Here is a 25,480-nt window from a genome sequence, read left to right as displayed (position 1 = left end):
TTAACATAGAACTAGAACATGACAGTATCGGTTAAAATATCGAATTGAAGCTGCAAGGGGACACCGAAACTGCCACGACGTTTTACGATCATGCTCCATACTGAAACTGCCACGGCAATTAGTGAGGATTACAAGGGTGTTTTTGAGAGGGGTAGAAACACTGAAACTGCCACGGCGGATTCCCCAGATAGACGGGGAGAAACGGGAGACTCATAATTCCCATTTCTGTCTTAACATTTTAATTTCTTTCGCAATAATACGTTGATTGGAAAAATAAGTGATTGATTTGCCCTTTAGTATTTATATTTTAGGAGTTATTTTTATTTCAATTTAAGTTTTTTGTGTTGCGACTGTTAGAGTATTTACTTTATAAGTATTTATTCCGTCTCTTGAGCCGTGGGGATGCAATGACAGCTACCAACGCAGGTAGAGACAGGGGATTATAAGGGTCCCTCAAGAATTCGGAGGTGGCGGGACAGATATGGGTTCGGAGCTCGCGGGAGCACACGGTAAAGTAATGGCATTCGTGTAATACAACAATATGTTAATCAACAATGTTACTATATCACTACGTAGACCGTCGTACTTAGGCTCAAATAATTAAAATATAATAATCCAGGGTTATTATATTAAACAATGTTAATTCTCTAAAACAAACTCTAATGTCTCTGCTAAACACCCGGGCGTTTATAGATGGATTAAATCAACTGCAGCTTTGACATTGCGATTTTCTCCTGATCCTCTATTAAATATAATAGTTACCTGCAGTAAAAATGAGATTTTAGAATAAAACAAATACTGTACTGTTATAATGGAACAAATACTGTGTACTGTGGTATTGACAACACAATTTCATAATAAAGTATGGAAAAAATAATAATATATGTTGGAAAAAATCGTTTTAAAAAAAATTAACTGATATATTGACACATACATAATTTTAACATAACCGTCAAAACCAGTCAAAATGTTACAGAAAATTTAATCTATGTTTTAAAGTAGAACCGTGTCGAACAACGAGATTTGGACGAGTAAGGACTTCCAGCCGCAAACCGGTGGGAAATCCCGCTACATCCCTGTATTTATCTAGCAGTGTTCTCATATTGAGGGAATAACACTAAATTCAGGGGCGTAATCTCGCAGAAAAAAATTCAAATTCTGTAGCAACAACAATACCTATTTAAAGACAGCTTTGAAGCTCGGTTTTTTATCTACTCTACCACTTAATATATGGATTTTATGTTTTACCTTTCAGAGGTGTTATGTAGCTTATAATCTAAACATATAAAAGTAAAAGACCTCAATCACTCACTCATTCATCACTAATTCTCCAACTTCCAGACTTGCTAAAAGGCTGAAATTTGGTATACTGATCTTTAGGCATTATAGGAAAACTTAGTAGTTTTTTTATAATGGTCTGACTTTTGGGCTACAACCAAGTGGTTCTTCAGTTTCCCATTACCTTGAGTACCCTAATATCTACTATGAGCAATGTCTATTTATCTGTCTGTCTGTAATATATATCTCGAATTCCAGTGAAAGGATTTTAACTAAATTTTGGAATTAGGGAGTTATAGACCTAAAAACGTGATTGGCGACAGTCAATCCTCAGGAAAATTCGTATGTCACCACATAGCTCATTTGAAAATTTAACGTTGGGCTTATCCGGCTTATGGGTTACTAAGTAACTATTTTGGTTGAAGAAAATAACAAGAAAAAGGTAAACAATGGACTTGTAACATGTGTTCATAACAAGCCATACTTATAGTAGACTAACAAATTACAAAATACAGGGCCGTCCGAAGGGGGGGGCAACCGGGGCAAGCTGCCCCGGGCGCCGCGGCTGGGGGGGCGCTGCGGCTAAGGGGGCGCCGCGCGGCGGCTACTGGTATCAACGCACGGGTCCCGAAATTTCGGGAAAAAAATATTCCCGATTTTCGAGACGGGATTTAATTTGATTCTGGAATTTTTCGGGACGGGATTTGATCCCATCATCGGCAATTTTGACGCTTCGCGAGTGAAAATGACGCTGCTATCGCGAGAGATGTTCACGGTAATTCCACGAACGCAGGAGCCGAAGTCATTTTGACGATCGCACCGTGACCGCAAGTCATTTGGACGATCGCGCCGTGACCGCGAGTCATACCAACGATTTCACCGTGACCGCGAGTCATACCGACGATTTCACCGTGACCGCGAGTCGTATATACCAACGATTCCGCCATGACCGTGAGTCATACCGACGATTCCGCCGTGACCGCGAGTCATACCGACGATTCCGCCGTGACCGCGAGTCATACCGACGATTCCGCCGTGACCGCGAGTCATACCGACGATAACGCCGTGACCGCGAGTCATACCGACGATCACGCTGTGACCGCGAGACATTTCGACCGCGAGTCACAATTTTCTATAGGCCTACCTGTAAATTTTTACCCTTTTTTGGTTTTGATAGATCAGTGCCACAAATGGTAAAAATTAATTTTGTTTGTCTTTTTTGGTAACTGCAATACTCAAGACTGTCGTTTATGCACAGGAAAAAATCCCGCCCCGAACTACAAATTCAATCCTGTCCATCCCGTATTAACGTAGTATTAAAATATGCGAATGCTACTATTACTGGGGGGGGGCCGGGGGGGGGGGGACCACGACCACATTTGTCCCGGGCGCCGCAAACCCTAGGGACGGCCCTGTACAAAATACAGTACAAAGAGACACAACTATTGGGCAAAGATTACACGATATGGGGAAATAGTCCTGATCTAATATTGATTATTTTCCTTGGCTGTCTCCCACTTAATCCCTAAGTACTTTAGGCAAGTTATTGTTAGCAAAGTTTAATTTAGCATTGAAATAAATATTTTAAAATATTATATTTATTTGAACTAAATAAAATTAGAATAATTTAAATCTATGCGGCTATGAGTATAAGTTGGGAATCGTTTGTAAAAAACCCTAAAAAAGGCAATCTTCTACAAAATTATAAAATATTTACAAGAAAACTTTTGTCATACCGAACTGTTCCTATTACAGTAAATAATTCCATTAGGCTTTTAGGTGAGTCTTTTTAAGTCATCGAAAGTTATGACTTACTTACTTGTACACTTGTATACTTGAATTCTTCATCTTTGACAGAACTAGTCTGATAGATTGCGTTATATTGTTAATGATAAAAATAAAAACTATGTACATTATTTACAGTAATTATACTGAGTCACTAAACTTAACTTGGCCGTTTACTATTGGCAAGGCGGACAGAAACTCATCTAACAAGGGGCTCATCCTCAAGTTCCTTTAAGGAGTACAGCGGCCTTTTAAGCAATACATCTTTTAATAACTGACTGTTATGTGTTATAAAATTGCTCCTGTAATACCGGGGCTTGGCAATTGCTTGATTTCGAGCAACAAGTACACTTGTTAAAAATTAATTAATAGATTAACATAGGCTAATTGCACTCTTTCGTGATATGAAAATACACTTTCGCTGCACGTCTAGTAAAACGCCTGCAACGATGCGCTGCAAACCGCGCGACGAGTAGCTAAATGAACCGAAGTGTAAGCACGGCCACCTTTAACTCCAGGCCGCGGCCTGGTAGAATTGGCAACGTCGCAAGTAGGGTTATTTAGTGTCAGACGTACCATAAGATAACATGGCAGACAGGTGACATCAGCTCATTAATTCGCACTTAATTGTTTTGAATTTAAATTTATGAACATAAATTCATTGAAATATTGAAAATAAAACATACAGAATTGAAAACCAAAACAATATGAATTGAAAATCTATATCTATACATTTAAAGCGGAGTCAATATTTTCATAGTCCACTAACCAAGCTTTCGTAAAAACACATATACTGTACCATTAGCTGCTTCCAAACAAAACAGCTGTTACAACCCTACTTGCGACGTTGCCACTTCGAAGGCCGCGGCCTGGAGTTAGGCGGCCGTGAGTGTAAGTGTCGTATAATATTTTTGTAATATTTATCATGAAATAGGCTCGTATAGTATAAGAGCATATTCCCGTAATTTATATAATTCAGTATTTGGCTCGTATACTATACGCTTATTCCTTAAATTAAAAGTAATCCAATTTTTTGGCTCATAGCATTGACTATATAACACTAGTGTTATATAGTCAATGCTCATAGGCACTATGATCCGTAGAGTGAGTAAGTGAACCTTTCTTATTTATTATATATTTTCGATAGGCCCGTATAGTGTACGAGCCTATAGTGCAAGTGAACCTTCAATATTATTTACGAGGCTCGTATAGACTAAGATCTGTAGAGTAAAAAGTGAGCTGTCCTCACTTTTTCCCACTTAATAGTGTTTACTCAACGGAGGTATAGATGAGCCTACGATGACGATTTGGAAGCTTCTGATTAGCTGAGGGATCACCATTACCTTAACGATACGTTGTAGAGCCATCGGCCTTGGTGGTCTAATGAATAGCGTGTCGTTAGAAAAAATTTGAATTTGAGGCAATTATAATTTTATTTTATGAACAGAACTATTTTTTTCTATTAGTAAACCTCCATTATAAGTCAATGTGCTCTCTACTACAGCGCTATGGAGGAATTCTGAACTAAAATATGATGTCATCGATGACCGATGCCTCATTTATACCTCCCGTAAGTCAGACCCCCACTTAATCCTTTTCAATTCCGTAATTCCTGTCCCTTCTCTATTGAACTGTCTTCTGCTTCTCCCTCCTCCTGTCAATTTGTCAGTGCAGTGTCACCAAATCTAACGTCAACTTAGTCAACTTTAATTTATTTCCAATTCCAATTCCAATAGTCCATCCATGTTGTACATTGAGTTATTTGAGTTTGAGTTGTACTGTTGTACACAAACACACAGTAAAAGATATTCTCGATTTAGGCCTCCAGTCCCAGTGCACAACTTTTTGTTTTATTTTTGAAGACTTAGGTATCGTATATTGGAGAGATTATATTATCACTATCGATAATTTTATTCTTGTTATTAGGCCTATAGAGTATGGTCATCATCACTACTTTTTCGAAGTAAATTGGTTAGTGATAAGGAAATGGATAACGTTTTTACTGGTTAGGCTATATTGGTCCTATTTACTAATAAAATTACGTTACTATACCACAAGCTAAGCGGGGTTTCATCATTATCTAAAATGATAACTGATAAAGAATAAAAAAGTAGGAAGCCTAGGCTTAGGCCTAAGTTTAGTTATAACTTATCATTAGGCCTTGTCTTGCTGGCTAAGAGAACTTTGGCATGGCAATTTTACATTTTTTGATTTTGATTGGTTTTACTGTGAGTAAACCTCATTACTAATCTTGTATTGCAATTTAGTTAATTATTAATGAACATGAGTAAGCCAAAGAGTGAAAATAATAATAAGGCTCTCATATTTCCCACATTGGATTCCATGTTACCGAAGACAGACAAAGAACTAACAAATACAATGGCTTCTTACTATGCTCTCCAAGTTGCTTTGCAAACAATGAAAGAAAGATGCCAACAATTACAACTAAGATTGTCAGCTGTTGAGGATGAAAACCTCAGACTACGGATTGAAAAACAAAGAGTGTCATCAAGTGTGGTTAAAGAGGACTCCAAAGGGGAAATAAGTGTTTTGCAGGAGCATATTGCTCAGCTAACGAGACAGAAATCACAATTAACTCATCACATATATATGGTGGCTACTGAAAATAAACAGTTATGGACAAGGTTATCCCGGTTAACTGAAGCAAACCACTCGCTTGGAAGTCAGTTGTCAAAAATATCTGATACATTGAGCAAACATCCATTAGGAGAACCATCAAAGCCAAACCAATCAATTCAGATAATAAATTCCTGTGAGAAAGATCCTGGGGATGTTAACGGTACGTATAAATATTTGTTAGTTAATATTATACCCCCATAAGTTATCTGTATAGGCTAATATGCAGAGACGCCTAGGGGTGAGTTTTTTAACATTTAAAATTAATTTTGGGCTAAAAGTGAAAAAAAAAAACATTTAGGCTAGATAGAAAATACTTTTTCAGATAAAAAATCAAAACTTCATTAACATAATAAACTACCTACCTATTTAAAGCATAAACGATAGGCTACCAAAATCTTTGCAAATTGGTAGAAAAATAAAAATGTTAAAGAAACTAAATTGTACACCTGCGAATCGTTACTTTCTTCTGCTACGGTTTTGGAACACGGCCAAGCTAGGTGCGGCCCCCAAAGGCTTTGTACAGAAGGCCAGTTAGTTATAGGCCTAGCTATGATGCGTAAGTAATTGCCTTGACACATAAAAAAACCTGTGGTATGTAATTCCTTAAATTTTTCCCGTGGTTAGTACAATTACTACAGCCAACAGCACAACATAAAGGCACTATTAAGACAGATCAACAATTTACAACAGTCCAACATGTTCTAGATTAACTCAGTGCACGCACACTTAAACACTCAAATTAAGTGTGTCTTTCACAGAAATGTCTTTTCTATCTAGGTACCGGTAGCCTATATTTTAGTAATTTATTATGTCTTTGAAGTATGCATTTTATTTTATCTTGCCGTAATGTAGGCTACTATGTGGAATTATTATTTCATTCATTCATTCACCCTTCTGTTATTTCATTCGTTCATCACCTGATAGAAGAATGCAACCCAGCCAAATGTGATTGGTTAGATAAAGAAAAAAAAAAAAAAACTAAGTTTAGGTCACAATGTGTAGGCTAGCAGATATGCATTTATGATTTCAAACCAGTTTGTCACAGGTACAGAGACCGTATAACATTTTTGTGACCGAAGAGTAGCTTTTCAGACAAACTAGTAATCATAGTGATTATTGGTTGCCATATTTGATGCAGGGCCTATTCTTGGTCTACCTCATGGTCATTAAACATCTAAGATATTGTAATAAGATATAGTTTGTGAAAAATAACTTGGTTGTGTAGGACCTAGGGTTTGCTCACTGTTTATTTATGACTACCTACGATCCATGGTACCAATTGGACCATTTGGTAACCAGCTAAAAATGGTAACCAGCTATCCATTTTTTTGTTTCAGATCAAAAAGACAAAGATGAAAGCCTTGAAGAAATTTCCTTGAAGATTATAAGCAGTATAATTAGAGAGAAGATGGAGCTTGAACAGCAGTGTGATCAAGTGAGTACCGTTAGAACTGACTATATCTTAAAATTGGTTAATTTTTTATCAAATGCTGTTGCTCAGACAGTAGTAGCAGCCAAGCTTTCCTTTGTACTAAACCTCACTTGATATGTAGGGTGGATACATGTAACTTAGTTTAAAAAAGGCTCAAACACTATTTAGGTACAGTCAAACAAGCTTGGCTTAAACTTCTAAAACTTCTTCAATTCAATTTGTCGTTCCGTTCGTTAAAACTTCCCTATATTATCAGTGTCAAAATAAGGTTGCTAATTTTAATGTATTGTAGATTATTTTAGTATTTTTTTTGTCATTAATGAATGACAGTTGTGATTCCACTAGGTGTGTGTCCAAAATATGGAATTAGGCTAATACCACTTGGTGTTGGAAAGACTTACAGTATGAGTGTTTCTCATATTGCAAGTCACATAAGCCGGTTGATATCATTGCTTTTCCCTTGCTTTCTTATATTTTGCAAAGCCGCTTCACCACTAGTTGTCTGCTAGCCTTGCTCCATAACTGCCAAATCCTATTATCTACTGTAGCCTGTCGATCACTTGATTATTCTTGATTGATACAGAGTAGGGAAGGCACGATAGGTTTGTGGTGTTATCAAATTCATTAGTAACTGTAGGGAATTGAACCTTGTGGAACTAAGCCCCGCCCTTCTGCAAGTTTAGCTCCCTTCCCAGAATTTGTTGATAGAAACGTTTCTTATTATGAAGGGTGGTCCATAAATAATTGATAATTTTTAAACAAATTTCAATTAGCTGTTGTTGCGCGTAGATTTTTCATTGTTGTGTTAAAGAACAAATGTCACGCCGTTTGAGTACCGGTAATCATGGATCGTTGGACTGTATAACAGGCCGTGCCTTTTGCGTTGAAGACCATTTGAATTATTAGTGACATTATAAGGCGCCCCAGAAGGTTTTCACCTTCAATCAGTTGAAAGAGTCCTTGACAAAACATCTAGGGTCACCTTGATTGAGCTTTTGTGCAGTAACCAGTTTGTATGTACTGGTATGTAAATTCAAATCATCATGTAAAATACGATGCAAAAGTGTCCTATCAATCTAAAGCAACAGAATCCTTTCTTGCCAATCTTTTTGGACTTTGTAGAACAGATTTTAGAATTCTTGCGATGTTCTCATCTGTACGTACAGACTTTGACCTCCCCAGAGTTAAACTAATTCAATTTCCCTTAAAAAGTTCTTAAATTAAACACCCACCTATAGATAGTATTCCTAGAGGGAACCACACCATGATGACGGACGTTGAAATTATTTAAAAATAACCAATGAGTTACAATCACAGACTCGTTATTTTTAAAATATTCTTTAATGCAAAAGGCACGGTGTTGTAAGTTGTCCAACGATCCATGATTACTCAAATGCCATGACATTTGTTCTTGTTTAGTACAAAAATGAAAATTCTACGTGTAACAACAACTGATTGACATATGTTTAAAAATTATCCGTTATTTATGGACCACCCTTTACTAAAACATACATTAGACCAAATCAAAAAGATTATTAGTGTTTTATTAATAAGTGGTTTTATTACAGATGTCAGCTTTACAAACAGGAACGTTGAGTGTGGAAGATTGTGACTTTGGTGGAACTCTGGGGGAGTCGCACGACCAGGAGTTGCAAGACTTGAGACGGGTTGTGGAGAACCTACGAGACACTCGAGAACAGCTAACTCGACACCAGGCTGGTCTTCGAGCGACCCTACTAACTCTCACCTCCGTCATAAAGAGTATGTAGTGTATTATTCATAGGCTAGTCATAAAGTAGAACATCAGTAAAAAGAATATCTAAGTTATAAAGTTATTTTGTCACACTACTCTATTTTAACGGACTTTCCATTCAAGGATTTTGTCTGTAAACAGCTGTTTGCAGACGCCGAGCTTGTTTGGAAAACACAGTAAGGAAATCCCTTACAACTGTTCTCACTGGTATAATTTCTAAGACAGCTCTGTCCTCTTTACCTATTCTCCACGTCTTCTTCATGGTCTTTTTTTTTTGGTCATGCACATTGTGTATCCTATGTAATGTGATTACTACTAGGCCTCTTCTGACTTATAACAATTCCCTCCCAACCATTCATTATAAAAGGACATAACAAATTAATATCATCTTAAAAAAACAAACAACAAATACAACTTCTTCATTAAACAATAATTATTTAACTATTCTTATAGGGAACTTGTTAACTTTTATTTAAAGGTCAAATTTCATAGGAGGTCTTCTCTCACTCTGAAAACGGCAAAGAGTTCCTCCAGGGCTCAGTGTTTTCACTATCTTCATTGGGTCAGGTCCATATACTTCATCGTTCTGAATCATAGGTTGATCCACCTTGCGACATCCTTCATCTCCTCAGCTGCTTTATTGATAATTAGGCTAGTCTTACTGTTAGGTCATCCTGGGGAGACTAATATGTAATGTAATTAGAGCTTCTTCTTCAACATTTGTTCCAAATTTAGGGCGCAGGTGAGAAAAAACGCATGAACAAAATAAGTAGGGCCTTGAACATTCACTAAATAACTCACTTGACCAACCTTAACAATCTGTCCTGGCAACCAGCTTAAACATTCTAGTCTCACGCTCTTAACAAACCTCCTCTCCCACCGCAAACGATCTGAATTTGTTTCTTCTCCTATTAGCCGTTTCTTCAATCTTCAACTGTTTTTCAACATCTGAACGAGCCAGGTGGACTTTAAACAAACTCAAGTAATTTCTTGGTACAAATCTCAAAAATTACTCTGCTGGGGAACTTCCTGTGGTTGAATGCAGAATATTTCGATAAGGGAAAAGGAAACTGTCTATGTGATGTTGTAAGGCACGAGGTTGACAGATGAAGGATTTTTTTCGTAGTCTGTACCGCTCGCTCAGCAAGCCTGTTCAAATCTGAGTGACACAGTGGGGTGACCACAAGAAGAACTGCATTGTCTTAAAAAAAAAACATCAAACTCCTTTGACGTTAGTTGAGACAACAAACAATTGGGTATACTTTGCAAAAAATGGCTTCAATTGGAGACTGTCATTAGAGCAAGGCTACCCATTCAGTGTATAGATAGACTACTAATTTGGTCAAGCCAGGGTTGAAGTGGGTGGCTAAACTTATTTTCTTCAAGGTTATACCTACAAATTTCTTCAAGAAACCTACGATTTTGCCTTGGCTACAATCAGAAACGTTATAGGGCAGCCTTGACAATTGTAATGGTTTTGGTAAACCCCAGCTAACTGGACGTTTACCCACTGTTACTTTGGGTGACGTCGCTCAGGAATAAACTCATCACTCGCTTACTAAACTCAACTTTATTATTAGCCCACCAAACAATACAAAGAACATAGAGATAAAACAAAAAGGTAGAGTAAACTGGATCAGTGATAATGATTAAGTTTACAACAGAAATGCCAATTTGGGTCAAATACTCTGAACCCAAATTTTGAAAAACCCTAAGATTGCCTTACCTGGGCCCAAGGCCAAAGACCTTTGTCTCCAGCTCCCCCAGCAGGACCCCGTCCACCAGTACACCACACTATCACTACACACACACAACAGACCCCCTGATCAAGTGCACTGGCCTACTTAAGGCAGGGTTCACACGAGCGACATATCTAGTTGACTGACGTTGACTAGCATTCCTCGCGACCCGGCGACACACCAATTCACACGAGCGACGGGTCTACCGACTAGATCGCAGGCGTGACGTAAAAGATGAGCATCGATAAAAAAGTGACTGATATTTGTTTGGTGCAGTGAAGTGATGTTTTGGACAGTTATCAATGTTTTTCGTAACTAAATTTGTATCAAAATAATGATATTAAAGTAATTAACCATCAATTAAACTATTGTAATAGTTTTGTTCTGTAAAACCTTATTGTTAAGAGGAAAAAGGAAAATTTAAAATTATTTAGAGAAACCTATCACTGATAGTATTGTTGGACTTTTAATACAGTTTTCCAAAATGCGAATTATGCTATTCAGAACATTGCTAATTTCCTATTAATTAAATACACTAATTAAAACTTAATAGGCCTACATGCTAATGGAAACCAAAGAAAATATTTAATTGAAACCAAAAGATTATTATTTGTTATATGATTATACTCCCATACATTTTGTCTTCTTAATTATGTCGTGGTATTCCCAAAGACTCAATAGTTTTTTCATAGATTCGATGAAAATACAGTATCGATATCAAAGCCACTGGAATACATACAATACAATACAATTCAATATTCTTTATTGTTCATTCGTTAAGAATTACAATAGTGTCAATACAATAGTGAATTGTACGTGTTAATTTCCATAATTTTCATAAAATTCCTTTATTGAGTAGAAGGGTCTTGCGATTAGCCACTTCTTCAACTCCTGGTGTAGCTTGTTGCCAGTCAGGTCTCTCAGGTAGTCAGGTAGATGGTTCCTCAGTTTGCAGCCGGTGTAGGAAGGTTTTTTCTCCCAAAGAGTTGTTCGGTAAACTGGTAGGGCAAATTTGGAGCCATGACGGGTGTTGTAGTGGTGCAGGTCTTGGTTTCTTGGGGGGTTTATTTCATCCACATACTTTATGGTTTCAAGTATGTAGAGAGACACCACTGTGAGAATTCCTAGGTTTGCGAATGCTAGTCTGCAAGCCTGTGGTGGGACAAGGTTGGCGAGGGCTCTTATGGCTTTCTTTCGAAGAACAAGGATTCGATTCATATTTTTTGTTGAAGTTCCTCCCCACACTGTCAAGCCATATCTAAGATGCGACTCTACCAGTGCGAAGTAAGCTGTTTTGGCCACAGAGAGTCCGCCTATGTAGTTTATTCTTATGACGACATATACATAACTGGTAAACAATGAAAACAAAGGAAAACCTGTCGCTCCTGTGAAAGCTCCCATTAGGCCACGTGTACTGCTACGCCGCTAGAGATATTGACTAGCTAGCGTCGCGACACTTAGCTAGGAAGCGGGGCCTGGCGATGGACATATCAGAACCTTTTCTCTAAACCAAATCGTAATCATAGACTACTAAGGTCAAAGCCCATCTCTAAATTCGAACAGCCGTTTGAGTGTGACTTGTTATGACCAAGTAAAAAAGTCAAAGGACAAAATGAAAATGAAATTAAATGAAATTATATTTATTTCCCAATTGAAAAATAGATACAATTTATGGTATATTACATAATAAATTTAAAAATAAATTAAAAACAGTATATTATAACTAAATGGCACCAAGAAAAAAAAACCTTATCAAATTTTATAGAAAAGGTCTACATAGGCAGGGGCCTGTGCTTGAGTTGCGGGTAATTTAAGCGACGATGATCCGTCACTAAAAGAAAACACCTTCCATACAAACAACAAAGTATAGAATTTTTGGACTACAACTATTAGAGCGAGTGCTTCCTTCTCTATTTGTAAGTATCGAGCCTCATGTACTGATGGTGTTCTTGATCCGAAAGCTTGGTTTTTCAGACCCGTCAGAAAGCTGATGTGAGATTACACCTCCTACTCCGTATGGGCTAGAATTATCCATGACAACAATGTCCAGTTTGGGTTTAAAGGGTATCAGAACCTTGTTTGTCAAAAGGAGCTCTTTTCTTTTTTGTAAAGCCCTTTCAAATTCTTCCAACCAGTTACCATTTGACGCCCTTGTTTAACAAATTGTATAATGAGTATAGCATATTGGACAGATTTGGAGAAATTTACTGTAATAGTTTAACAAGCCAATATATGACCACAGTTGGGTTAGATCATTTTGTCTTGGAGCATTAGCAATAGCTGCTGTCAATTCCTCACTTGTGTATATCCACATAGCGTCCAGGCAATTTCCCAGAAATGTAAGACTTTCCTTAAACAATTCATTTTTCCCTGCGTTGGTTCCCACCCCGTAATGTTGGAATCGGGACAAAACATCCTTAACCTTTTCGTTCTTCTCTTCCAAAGACTGAGAAGTAATAAGGATATCATTTAAGTAACAATGTACATCTTCAATTCCTGCTAAAATGTTATCCATATCTGACCTGAAAATAGCACCAGCACTACTAGTCATCCCAAAGTTTTTTTTTTTTTTTTTTTTTTTTTTTTTTTTTTGTCTTAAGGACGCTAGGCACGAGCCTGGGATTGTTTTTCACATTACTTCAGGCTAGACCTAGGGGTTGCGGCATTATCACTTAGATAAAATCCATTGGTGACTTGGCGGGGATCGAACCCGGGACCTCAAGGACTGAAGTCCCGCGCTCTAACCACTACGCCAGCTCGCTCCCCCGTCATCCCAAAGTAGAGTCTCTTGTATTTTAATAAATCCTCGGGCATATTTTTTGTCAAACAGTTTCTCAGAGCTTGGACTAACACAGAGAAAACACAGAGAACTTTAATGTTCAATAGGCTGAAATCAAATCAGGTTGGTTGTGACTCCCGCCTGAAACTCACTCAGAACAGACATCTTTATTATGCTAACCACTGCTCCAGTATCAACGAGCAATTAATATGCTCATTATTGATTAACATTTCTGTGACCACTACCAGCGTAGGCTAGGCATTATATAGCCTATATTATACAGTATAGCCTAACTCATAATCTGGTGTAGTAACAGATTTACCCCACTTGATCATTGTCACTCTTCGAACAAATATTTATTATTCCTTTTACAGATCTAGCCTAGTTGAGGTTTGTTTACACATTTTATACACTTACTTTAAAGTTATGACTAACATAGTCCTTGTAAAAACAATTCTTAAAATCACTGTTCTGAATTTCATTTGAACGAAGGCTACAAAAGAACTTTTCCCTCCCCAAGAGCATGATCAGGGAATTCCTTGAAGCCACAGGTAGGGACACTGTATCCCCTCCTTCTGTGCACACCTATTAACCCTTCCCGGACGGGTGACGGATATATCCGCCTAAGTCTTTGGCGATAAAGGACGGGTGGCGGATATATCCGCTTATGCTTTTTGATGTTCCGGACGGGAAGTGGATATATCCGCCTTTTCTTCAAGACTGGCAGGTGTTTGAGCAGTAAGCAGATGTTTCGCTGTACCAAAGCGCCAATCTCCTGCTCTCTCCATGGCTTCACTCTCTCCTACACTCCTTCTCTCTCCCACACCTCCCCTTCTCCCGCACACCCTCCACTTCTCCTTCGCTCCCCTCTCGACGTTTCGAGCTCAACAATACTTTATTTATTATTTATTGTTATTTATTGTATTTATTGTTTACATATTGTTCTTTATTTATTGCCTAACGTTGTCATGGTAATATCTTCAAAGAGGGGTGGCGGATATATCCGCTGCTTTTCTACTCATCAGCGGATGGGTAGCGGATATATCCGCATAGTTAAAAACGAGTAAAAAATGATTTTTACAGTATGAAGTGTTCCATTGTGTCTATTTTATGTATACTTGTATAACAAAACACAAATAAGAAAAATTATCTTTTATTTTTTCCTATATTTTTTTCCCGTTCTATGTCACAATTTCGCCCGTCCGGGAAGGGTTAGAGACAAAGCTTTCATAGGCCTTATTCTTCTTAGGCAAAAAGAGTGAAGTTGAAGTTCATACGATCACATCAATGTTACCTCTCCAGGTTTTTTTGCAGCAAGAGATTTTTTAGAGTAATATACAGGTTCTGGTAAAATAGAAGAAATTTCAGTAAAACAAACTAGGAGAAATTCACCCTACAACCAAAAAATATCATCTGCAGATTGGTTCCATTTACTCTTTAGAGCTATGACGGATTGACAAACGATTCTGAGGTGTTTATGTCAACGATGTGGTCAGTACGATTGGCCAACTGAGCCCAAAAGTTATCTCTTTTACTGCTAACACATTTTTTAATAGATTTCAACTGGAAATCAATCGCAATTTGTTACCTGCAATGTATTGTACTGTTGTATTTATTGGTAGATTACTTTACTCATTATCAAAATTTAGCTTTGTAGGTTTTAAAAGCAGCTTATTTAGTGTAATGAAAAATAGTTTTTGCAAGTTTGCTTTCAATGAGAAATTAAAATCTCAAACTTGAAACATGGATCTCAAGCTTACAAAACCTCACTTTTGGCTATTGTAAAATATACCAATTTGGTTGTTTTAGATGGAACATCTTGTAAGAAGTGCAAGACATGTGAAAAGTCTGGTGTACAGACTATAGTGAATAAAGATTGTAGTCAAGTTGTTCAGACCAAAGTCACAACAGTCACAGAACCACTGGCTGATCCTGAAGACAACAGGACTATTCAGGGTAAGGCAGAAGCTAACACAACATTATGCAAATTCACAGAACCTAAACTGACCCCTAAGGAGCTAACTTAATAACCAGAGTGTAATTTTTTTGTCTCGAGCATTATCATGGCTCAAAATCACGTCTAAGATTGTTCCTTCAATCACTAATTCTTTAGGGAAAATAGGTGAGAAAAAAATATAAACATTATCAGCAAACTGACACATTTTAACTCTTGAACCGTAATGTGTACAGCATTGTAGGTTGACATTAAGTTGAAAGGACTGTAACATAACTAAATTTATATAGATCGTTTTTTGTTGTTGTGAAAATCCAATTGTTTCATTATTTTATGTGTGCTATAAAAATCAGTTTGATAAATCAAAGTTTCATAACAAATTTCAAAAATTCACCCGGAGATTCATCAAAATCAGACCACAGATATAGTCTAGAGCTCTGCACAAATCCTTACTCAAACACACACACACACAGAAATCACTTTGAAAATCACTTTTTAGGTTCAGGGGAATCCAAAACAGATATTTCCACCCGAAACTCAAAACTAAAATTTTTACAAAATCATTAGTTTCTCCATGAATACTTGTTGTCTTAATATTTGACCAATGTTTCTCGGATTGATAGGATCACCAAACTAAATATATTTACTAACTGTAGACTTGTTAGAATTACTTTAAAAAAATTTAATTACTTTACGCTGTAGTAGGCGAGACTGTAATTAATCATTCTCAGCCTGGCATTAATGGTTCGTAGGATAACTCTTCTTGACTGTACAGGGGCCTTTTTGTGGGTAAGTTCTTCATCAAGGTCTTGAACGCTGTACAATCAAGGTTCCTCACACTTTTAGGCAGAGTGTTGAAGATTTTGATTACCGATCGAGCGTATCTCTTCAAGGTGTGACTTAAAGGGCAACTGGGCGTTTTCAAGTCATGGGCCTCTCATGCCATAATCATGCTTACTACCTCGGATCTCAAATTCGCCCAGGTTTTCCTTCATCAGAACCAGACTGTTGAGCACATATTGGCTTACAACGTAATGGATTCCCATTTCCCTGAAAATGGCTCTCTAGGGCCTTTTGATGTAATGACGCTCGCAGCTTTTTTCTGAAGCAACTGTATCTCATGGCATATAGGGGAGTGTCCCCAGAGCACTATCCTGTACACCACATGACTATGTGGCATGGTATATGGTTATCATAGCCTAGGTCTTTGTAATTTCTTCTCGGAGTTTCCTTTAGATGTACTATGTACAATGTATAGGGGAGCAAGTATAAACACAAAAGCTTTCACTTTAGTTTTTTCTTCCTCTTCAGTCTGGTGGCGAAGGCCTTTTTAGAGCAGTTTTTGTGAAGGAGCTTTTTACAGATTGCAGAAATATTCCATGTAACCATGTCTAAATATTACCACTGATTGGGTGATCCATCCCTTGAACGCATCATTGTAATCAATAGGCTGAATGACAATTTTAAGTGTCCTATTCATCACTAATACATTTATCCATGTTCACTTGTATTCTACTACGACATGAATATTGGGCCTATTCTGTTCTTGGTCAGTTTTTGTTGTTAGGAAAACTTGCTATTTTATGAGTATCATTTTGCGTAGCCTATTTAACTAATCATTACTGTGTGCATGTCCACCAAAAACCTGTTATAAGTAGGATTTTTTGTGTAAGGCCTACCGTACACGAGAGACTTTTTGTCGGCCGACTATTTTGTTGTAGTCGTGAGTTGAAGTCGGCACCATAGTGGTAAATCTGAGCGTGTACACGGGCTGACCATAGCCAGACAGTCGGCAGACTGTCAGCAGACAGTCGGGGCGTTTTGGGGCTGACCGATTTTCCCGCCGACTGCTCCCCGACTCGACTTTTGTGTCGTATTGATAAAGGCATAGAGACAAGTTTGAACATGCACACTGTCGACTAAATAGTCTGTCAGTCTAGCAGAGTTTTGTTGTGTGTACGCTCCGAAGACAGTCAAGTGCGTTATGACTGTGACAAGTGCAAGTATTTTGCAGGGTTAAAAAGCTGAAAAAACTTATTGATGTAGTGGAGGCACGGCCCCCTCTTTATTAAAAGTCATTGAAGGAGTATTCAGACATGATATTAAAGTTATGGGAAGAGGTATTTGAAGCCTTGGTAGATAACTGAGATACCCTGCAAACACAGAAAAAATCTGTCCGGATATTTTCTTAAATCCGAGTATAGGCTAATAGGTAAAACTGGCCTTTCAAGGTTCTCTGACTATAAATTGGATGCACCCAGTATTTTCTTTTACGTTTTCTTGCACGAAATCTGATCAGTAACGCACATATGACAGCGGTTTCTGTCATATCCATCCTTTTGACACTCGAAAGACGACTTAACAGTCGTGGTGTGTGCACCCACAGTCAGGGACCAAACAAGTCTTTTCGACTTTTCGATTGTCCACCTGTCTCCAGCCAGACAGTCGGCCGACAAAAAGTCTTTCGTGTGGGGTAGACCTAAGATGAGAGAAACTTGATAAGTGTATGAATAATTATATCAACTAAAAATACCTTTGAGTTTTAGTCTTTCAACAAAATTTCTCAAAAGATTGGTTGGTGCCTGTTTTGGTCTTGTTTGAAAAAAAATTTTGATCCTATCCAAAAAGTTTCGCTTTCGATCCTTACCCTGAAAAAACCCATAGTAAAAAATTGTTCTTACAGTATCGCTGCTTTCACAGAATCATTTGATTTTATCCCGGTTCATCCATGTATAATTTGTGGGACCACAGCTAATTTTTATGTCTGTTTGCTAGGTTGCTATACCTGTCACCCTTTTCAAGTGATAAATTTTTATGAAGCAATGTTAATTTCATTAACCATTTGACGTTTTTACTCATTATTCCTATTAACTTAAAACTTACTTTGGCGCTACATTCCCAGTTGCTTTTTTATTACACATTCTACGTATGCTACATTCCACTACTTTTAATATTCATGAACCATTCATTGCCTGTGTAGCCGAGTGGTCATAGTGCTCCCCTACAAATTTGAAAGTCGCGGGTTCGATTCCAAGCGAGATCGATTCTGAACCTTGATTTCAAAGGACCTTTTAATGACACTAGTGTATTTCTTATTAAAATGTCAATAAACAAATTGATTGATTAATTTATTGGTCATTTCTTATTAGGCTATCAATTTTTAAATTTTTTTCCTTCTGTCCTTGGATGTTAGGCACGATCCCGGGATTGTTTTCACATTACTTCAGGCTAGACCTAGAGGTTGTGACATCACCTAGATAAAATCCGTTGGTGATTTTGGGGGGATTTCAACTTTGAACCCAGGTCCTCAGGGACCAAAGTCCTGCACTCTACCACTAGACCAGCTTGCTCCCAGGGCTATCAATGATACTATCTAACAAACAATCGATGGTAGGTAAACAAGACAGAGTTTGGACTGTTCCCTTACTAAAAACGTAAAAAAATCCGATGGTGTACATAAACACAAATAGATTTTAAAAATCAATCCAAGCATAATAAAATATAACTTCTAACAGTATTCAATACAGGGTGGAAAAAAAGTCTCAGGACGGTTAAATATTTTAAAAAATGATAAAAATATAACTTCAAAACTTGGTACACAGTTCCTGGGCATGAAAATCTTTTTGATACATCATTCATTGATGCGCTACCTCCTCAGGGAGACAATGAGCAATGAGTGAGAAGAAAATATTAAACAAAAGCATAGGTTGATATGCACATATATGATATAGCTACACTTATAATATAAACATGTACAAGACAGTACATTTTGATAAAATATAAGAGCAGCATTTGACCCTCTAAGTATTTGATCGGACAGTAGGTTTGGTCTAAATCGAACAACACTTTGATATATATTTACTGTCATATAAGTTTTAAATAAAAATGGAGACGTATAGAATTGGACAAATAGTGATAGAAGACGTAATTTATAGTAGACGTTAACCGACCTTGTATTGACCGATAATCGGATTATCTGCCCTCACTCATAAGATATTACATTTTGTTTTAACCAACCTTGTTTTGAGAGCAGTTTGGTTTAACAACCACTTAAGAATTTCAGCATTTCCACTCCAATGCTTGGCGATGGAAACAATATGCTAAACTCTACAGGATATAACTAATAAAAAGTTAATTTTTATGTAAGCCTATCCTAAAATTTATTGCATATTGCCTGTTTGTCATCATCTTTTGTAGCACGAGCACTTCGATTCGTCATCCGTGCGGCAAAGTTGATAATAATCGTAAAGTGTGTTGAAATGCATGTTTAGCTGTTTAGAACGACTCCAAGGTCAAGATCACTCAAGCCTTTAGTGAGAGGCTTAAACATACAGCTTAACAGGAATAAACATCCTGTCTCTTAAGGAAATGGTTGCTTGTATCTTTAATTTTGACATTAAATTCTGTACTGTAATAAACGATAGATTTGAAAAGCATTAATTAATATATTAAAGTTATTTAAATAAGAAATTTTATTGCCACTTGCCTACGACTATAGTTCATTCCATTGAAAGTATTTTACTTTACTGTGTTTTGGATAGTGACTTTTCTATTGTCAATACGTAAAAATAAAAAGGAATATGTAGTTTAATTTGTAATGCATGCACGACTTCGGATAATGATTTTATAATTCCAAATAAATAGCACTTCATAAGTAATTTCCCATAAGTTTTAGGGATTGCCCGTTTTAACCGACCTTTTGTGTAATCTGGTCGGTTAAGAGGGGGTCTACTGTATTACGGTATATTCGTAATTCTTAAGAAAGTGGCAATGTAATATGATAATGATAATCAAGAAGTTATTGAATTCAGTAATTTAGAACATTTTGTAAAACCAAGTGATATCAAGGAAACCAGTTATGCTGTTTCTCAAAACATTTTCTTGTTGACTTAAGGTTACAATAATTTTGTAGGTCAAGAGGTGGAGTTCGTAGAGGATCGCATCTGTCCGTTATGCGGTCAGTTCTTCCCTCGCACAGTTCCTTTCGAAGAGTTTCACTCCCACGTTTTGACTCATTTTTCTCACGAAGACGCTGATTATGATTCCATAGTTAATAACTATGAAATGGTCAACTAATAAATTTCCTTGTAGATGAAATATAGTATATTAGAAAAAATTGTTGGTGCTAACTTCGTAATGAGTATAATTATAGTGGAATTTTTTAGTGTTATTAGAGTTATTTATTTTTACTATGTTAAATAATATGCTAATTAATTAATCAGTAAGACGCTAACTCTTTTTTTAGAGGTTAAGTGTAAAATTTAAAAGATAGGAATGAGCAAGATTGGATTTTGGTCCAAGGACTGCATATTCTTCCCTAAATTTAGAGTTTTTTCAAAAAGTTGTATTTGGTATACATATTTTGAGTTAAAAGTTGTAATATTTTCCTTCTGGGAGGAAAACAAAAACTAACCTTAACATTTTTTTTTTTATTTTAAAAATACCAAACATATTTTTTGGTATGTAAAAATAAATGAACGAAAAATACCTTAGCATCAGTGATATTTCAGAAGTATATATGATGATCTGAAACAAAATGAGTGGTAGCTAGCCCTAGTAGCATAATTTAAGTAATACAGAACCATTTGTTTCTGTCATCATCATTTTGGTTGGTACAATGTGTTATCACAATTACATGATGACTATGATTTTTGATAGATTGTAAATTGTCAACTATCGCATAAACTTTGCAGACGTCTTTCACAATTGGGATAACATTAAAGTAGTTTTGTAAAAATATAGTAAAATTACTAAAGTTGTATTCCAAAATAAAAATTAAACTGAAATGTCTGGTATATTTTAAGTCTTTAACATCTCTAAAAATATTCTTTAGCGTATAATTGTAGAAATATTAAAATGCCTTGTCACTTAAGACCAGTGATCTCTTTATTGTAGAACTATCAATGAAACCTGTTGATTTATCTTTATTCTAAATTTAATATACTAAATCTTGCGGAGATTTTCTCAATTTCTTAATTACATGTTTAAAATGTACAGGAAGAATAGAGTATTTTGTACACAAATTGTAGAAGCATGTGTATTTTAAGGAAGTCTTATGGATTCAAATTGCAATTACCTATTTTAAGTTTTAACTATAATGATCAATCAGTTTAAGCATGTTAACCAGGATGCATTGTGATATGTTACCAAGAATCATTTAGTTTTAGTAATAATCATGTTAAACCATTATTAATGAATTGTAGATTATTTGTTGATTTAATTATTGAATCCAATGATGGTAGTAATATCTGTTATTAATTGTACTTATTGAATGTGCGTCAACCTTGTTAAATTGCATAAAAAATGACTTGAAAAGCATAGAGATTTTAAGAGAATGGTTCTAACCAATTGAATATCACATTAAAGCAGTGCTTTAGTTTAAGGGATATATATTTTATACCTGTTATTTTCTGAAGATGTTTTAATTTTAATTCTCCCAGTTAGACCAAATCTGTTGATTTGTTATTCAACAGACTTAAATTTACTGTTATCATTGGGTCAACAATTAATGATGCTGTGTTATAAAACTTCAACCTTATAACTATATTAGGGTTTGGACCTGTCCTAAAAAAACTCTAAATTATACTGATGTAACATTGACATATCATTACATCAAAATGTAAAATTTACTGACTGAAGATTTTGATTTAAATAAAGATCAAAAAATTGCAATTAAGATTTTATATTTTGATTTTTGTTTAATTTGTTCATAAATCATGGCTTATAAAAAATATATTATATTGTATATAATGATATATATTTAAACTGTTTTCTATTATTATAATAATTTATTTGATTATTACCTGTGGGTTAAATCTGTCCAAAGTTTACTGTGTAATAAAAAGTTGTTTAAGTACAGAATTTTCTTGGATTTGTTCCCTCAACAGTTTTCTTATTGTTTTGAAAGCGACCATTGAATGGGACTGTATAAATCTTTGTTAAACATACAACATTATACATCAACTGTAGTTGAAAGGACACTGCATTTAAGGTTACAAAATAAAATATGATACATTTAAAATACACTTTCCCCATTTAAAATGCACTTTTAGTTAAAATTTTCAAACAAATTCAAATGTGTCTACACTTAAGGCAGATATCAACCAAGTTTTGTTTTTTTTTTATACAGGGAGCCACAAAATGATCTGACGGGTTTCTTTGCCGTCCTGTCGAGCGAGTGAGTGGTGGAGGGTAATAGGCGCGTTACAAAGCAAATGTGCGGACATTTTTAGTAGGCATGGAACAAAGGATGGCTGAGCACCATGTATTTGTAGTGGAATTGTTTTTAAAAGTGGAAATTCCTGTGTAGCTGTTCAGTAGACGTTTCAATGTGGGTCAAAGAAGAAATGTCCCAACTGGAAACACCATTTTGTGTGGGTGGTTAACTTTTTAGAGCTACTTGTTCAGCATTGAAAAAAGGTTAACCAAGGTCCAAAGTCAGCCCGGACGGCAGAGAACGTCAAGTTAGTAAAGAAGACTGTGTGGCAAAGAAAACCGTCAGATCATTTTGCCGCTCCCTGTATATTGCATAGCACATTATAACCTCTTTACAAGGGCAGGTCAAACATTTACTATTATTTGAGGGCGAGTTTTCTAACCCCCTTTCCAATGTGTTTCTAAAGCCTCCTAAAACTGTACCCAAACTTATGATATTCAATTCCTGTTGATTGAAAGATATAACATCACCTTATGTTATGTCCTTCCTTAAACCTGGTGAATTTCCCATTTAGGAAATAAGCTATTACTGCAGGTCTCATGATAAAGACCTAGACCCAGGACCAATATACTTGATTTTTTTCGATCTTTTAAATATTTACATCCTCGATGTAACTCGAGTAAAAGTCAAGCGATTTTGATGAATCTTTGTACAATCATGTAAACATACGTTTATTCAAACGAGTTTATGAAGCAGCATGATTGGACTAAGGGACTGAGGTTTCATGGGGTAAAAATTGTTTTTTCCTATTTTTGACCCTCAAAACAAAAAAATGATAATCTATATCCAAACCATTTTGTAGAGCTTAAAAATTCAAATAATTTAGTATATAAAGCGATCTTCTGTGCCTAATGGTTACGGAGGAATTCCCAAAAATTGAATGTAAAATTCCTATATTCTTATGGTGGATAAATAAAATTGTTGTAGTTTGCTTGTTTACAGACATATTTTAATCAAATTTTATAGTTAATTTATTTCATAGAAAGCTTTTACGTTTAAATAAAAACACACCTTATTGCCTTCCTTGTAGCAGCAAACCTAAATGCTCATTAAAATGAATGTTATTTAAATAAAAAAGGAATCTGATATATTTAAGGAATTACTTTAGTGAAAGTATCTGGCCAATGGAAATTCTATGAGTCTGCAGTTGCTGCCTGGAGGGTATTTTATTATTACACACAGATTACAGAAAATGCATGACAATAAATTAATGCATAAATTATTTGTACCAAAAATTACTACTTATTTTATTTATTTTCTACTACTGGATAAAATGGTTTAAGTGCTTTTCTAGCAATCAGAAGGCTGCTGGTTTGATCCTGATTTTGAAGTCAGAAGCTTTTAGATGGCCCAACATTAGACCCAGTTGTCCTTGATCATAGGACTTTTAATAAACCTAATGCTATAAGAACGGCAAATTTTTGTCAGTAACAAATCTACATAGACCAGTGGTTCGCAACTCGCCGGAGTTGTAGACCACTTAATTGACAGACATTTAGCCTTCTTTCACACCGTCCCGGGGTTGGGGGGGGGGTAGGGACCGTCCCCCCTGTTTAGACTATTGAATCATATGGGAGCTTTCACACCAGTGCGGGTTGACCCGGACGGTCCTAAACCTCTGTCCAGGTAGAAAAATCACCCGCACGAACCTAAACTTCCAATGCAGGTCGAAACCGCATGAATACTTTTTAGATCATGGGCTCTAATGTATGCTTTCAAACTTGCGCGGGACGGGCTGGTTTCGCCCGCACGTAAATGAGTAGTTTTGACAGTCTATGCCTATCAGTGGTTGAGTGTGGTTGATTTTGTAATACTCTTGTTAACTTAATAGGGAAGTTTGTTGTTTTTGGTTTGGAGGTTGAAATTTATATACAGCTGATTAGTTTGGTCAAGCTTTATATTTTGGTTCAGTTTGAAGGCCAGTGTGTAGGACGAGATCCCCACTGCAGCAAACCATCTTTCATTTGCATGTTTAAATTTTTACAAACGATTTTATTAAACATACCTGATTGATTAAATATAGAAACATTTGGTTTAACGAGCACTTACATGTTCTTCTAAATATATGGAAGGAAATGAAGTGTTGTTTAAGCTAAAACCGCCAACAAATATGTGCATGAAATCCATATATATCAAAATTTGAACTACAAAATTACTTTATCTCCTACAGTGGACTGAAATTTAAAAAAAAATTGTCCCAGATGTTATAGTAGAAAGTGAGTCATTACATATTTGAGACCATGTTTTAAGTTTTTTAGAAATTTTGATTTTTAATGGGGATTTTCCCATAAAACCCCATAAAATAACGGAAAAATAGGATTTTCCCAAAAACCGCCATCACGATTTTAATACAAATTTAGTATGTTATAGTCCTTTATATTCTGAACAAAATGGTACAAATCCCATTTCTGTAAAAAATACGGTTAAAAAGTTATTGTAAATTATGTTATTTTCCCATAAAAACCCCATAAAATAACGGAAAAGTCGGATTTTCACAAAAATGGCCCGAACGATTTTGAAAAAAATTTAGTATGTCCTTTAAATTCTGATCAAAATTGTAGTAATCCCATTTCCGTATATTTACTCTCACCGCTTACACATGATAAGGGTTGTTGACAAACTTATGGGAGAAAGTATGTGTCAGAATGCTGATACTGTTTATTTATCATTAAGTTTAAATATAAAATACATGTTCTCACTGCGCAGTTTTTCTAAAAATGTCACACACAATTTTTAGAAAGTTTAAATAGTTTGTAGCAATGTTTTCAGTGTGACTTTGAATTTGAAAAACTTATTTGAACTAATTAACTGTATTATCATGAATTATTTGTCATATAAACTAAATTTTTTTCATTTTCAATTTAAATCTACTCAATAATTATTTGTTGCCCCCAAGTCCCCACC

The 25,480-nt window shown here is 36.0% G+C and overlaps 1 protein-coding gene across 2 annotated transcripts; it reads left to right on the top strand.

Annotated features, from left to right (window-relative positions):
• The first annotated feature begins 4,768 nt into the window (after nucleotides 1-4,768).
• LOC128982063 (protein spindle-F-like) lies at nucleotides 4,769-22,175 on the top strand. 2 transcript variants are annotated; one of them, XM_054401105.1, is made up of 5 exons: nucleotides 4,769-5,863; nucleotides 7,041-7,138; nucleotides 8,704-8,896; nucleotides 15,216-15,362; nucleotides 20,273-22,175. In XM_054401105.1, exons 1-5 carry the CDS (start codon nucleotides 5,341-5,343, stop codon nucleotides 20,434-20,436), a joined length of 1,125 nt encoding a protein of 374 aa, XP_054257080.1. In that variant the 5' UTR covers nucleotides 4,769-5,340; the 3' UTR covers nucleotides 20,437-22,175. The 2 variants fall into 2 exon arrangements, with proteins under 2 accessions (XP_054257080.1, XP_054257081.1); XM_054401106.1 differs by lacking the exon at nucleotides 15,216-15,362.
• Nucleotides 22,176-25,480: the final 3,305 nt, after the last annotated feature.

The sequence above is a fragment of the Macrosteles quadrilineatus genome, unplaced genomic scaffold (assembly GCF_028750875.1).
Source record: "Macrosteles quadrilineatus isolate MER2022 unplaced genomic scaffold, UCM_ALF_1.0 Scaffold_94__1_contigs__length_391377, whole genome shotgun sequence".
NCBI lineage: Eukaryota > Metazoa > Arthropoda > Insecta > Hemiptera > Cicadellidae > Macrosteles > Macrosteles quadrilineatus.
Note: the sequence above shows the minus strand (reverse complement) of the source record. Positions and strands in the feature narration are given on the sequence as shown.

Excerpts from the sequence above, each read along its gene's own strand:
- LOC128982063 (XM_054401105.1), top strand. The coding sequence starts at position 5,341 with ATGAACATGAGTAAGCCAAAGAGTGAAAATAATAATAAGGCTCTCATA. Across the intron at positions 5,864-7,040 it reads AGATCCTGGGGATGTTAACG|ATCAAAAAGACAAAGATGAA; the intron begins GTACGTATAAAT and ends TTTTTGTTTCAG. Across the intron at positions 8,897-15,215 it reads TCTCACCTCCGTCATAAAGA|ATGGAACATCTTGTAAGAAG; the intron begins GTATGTAGTGTA and ends TGGTTGTTTTAG.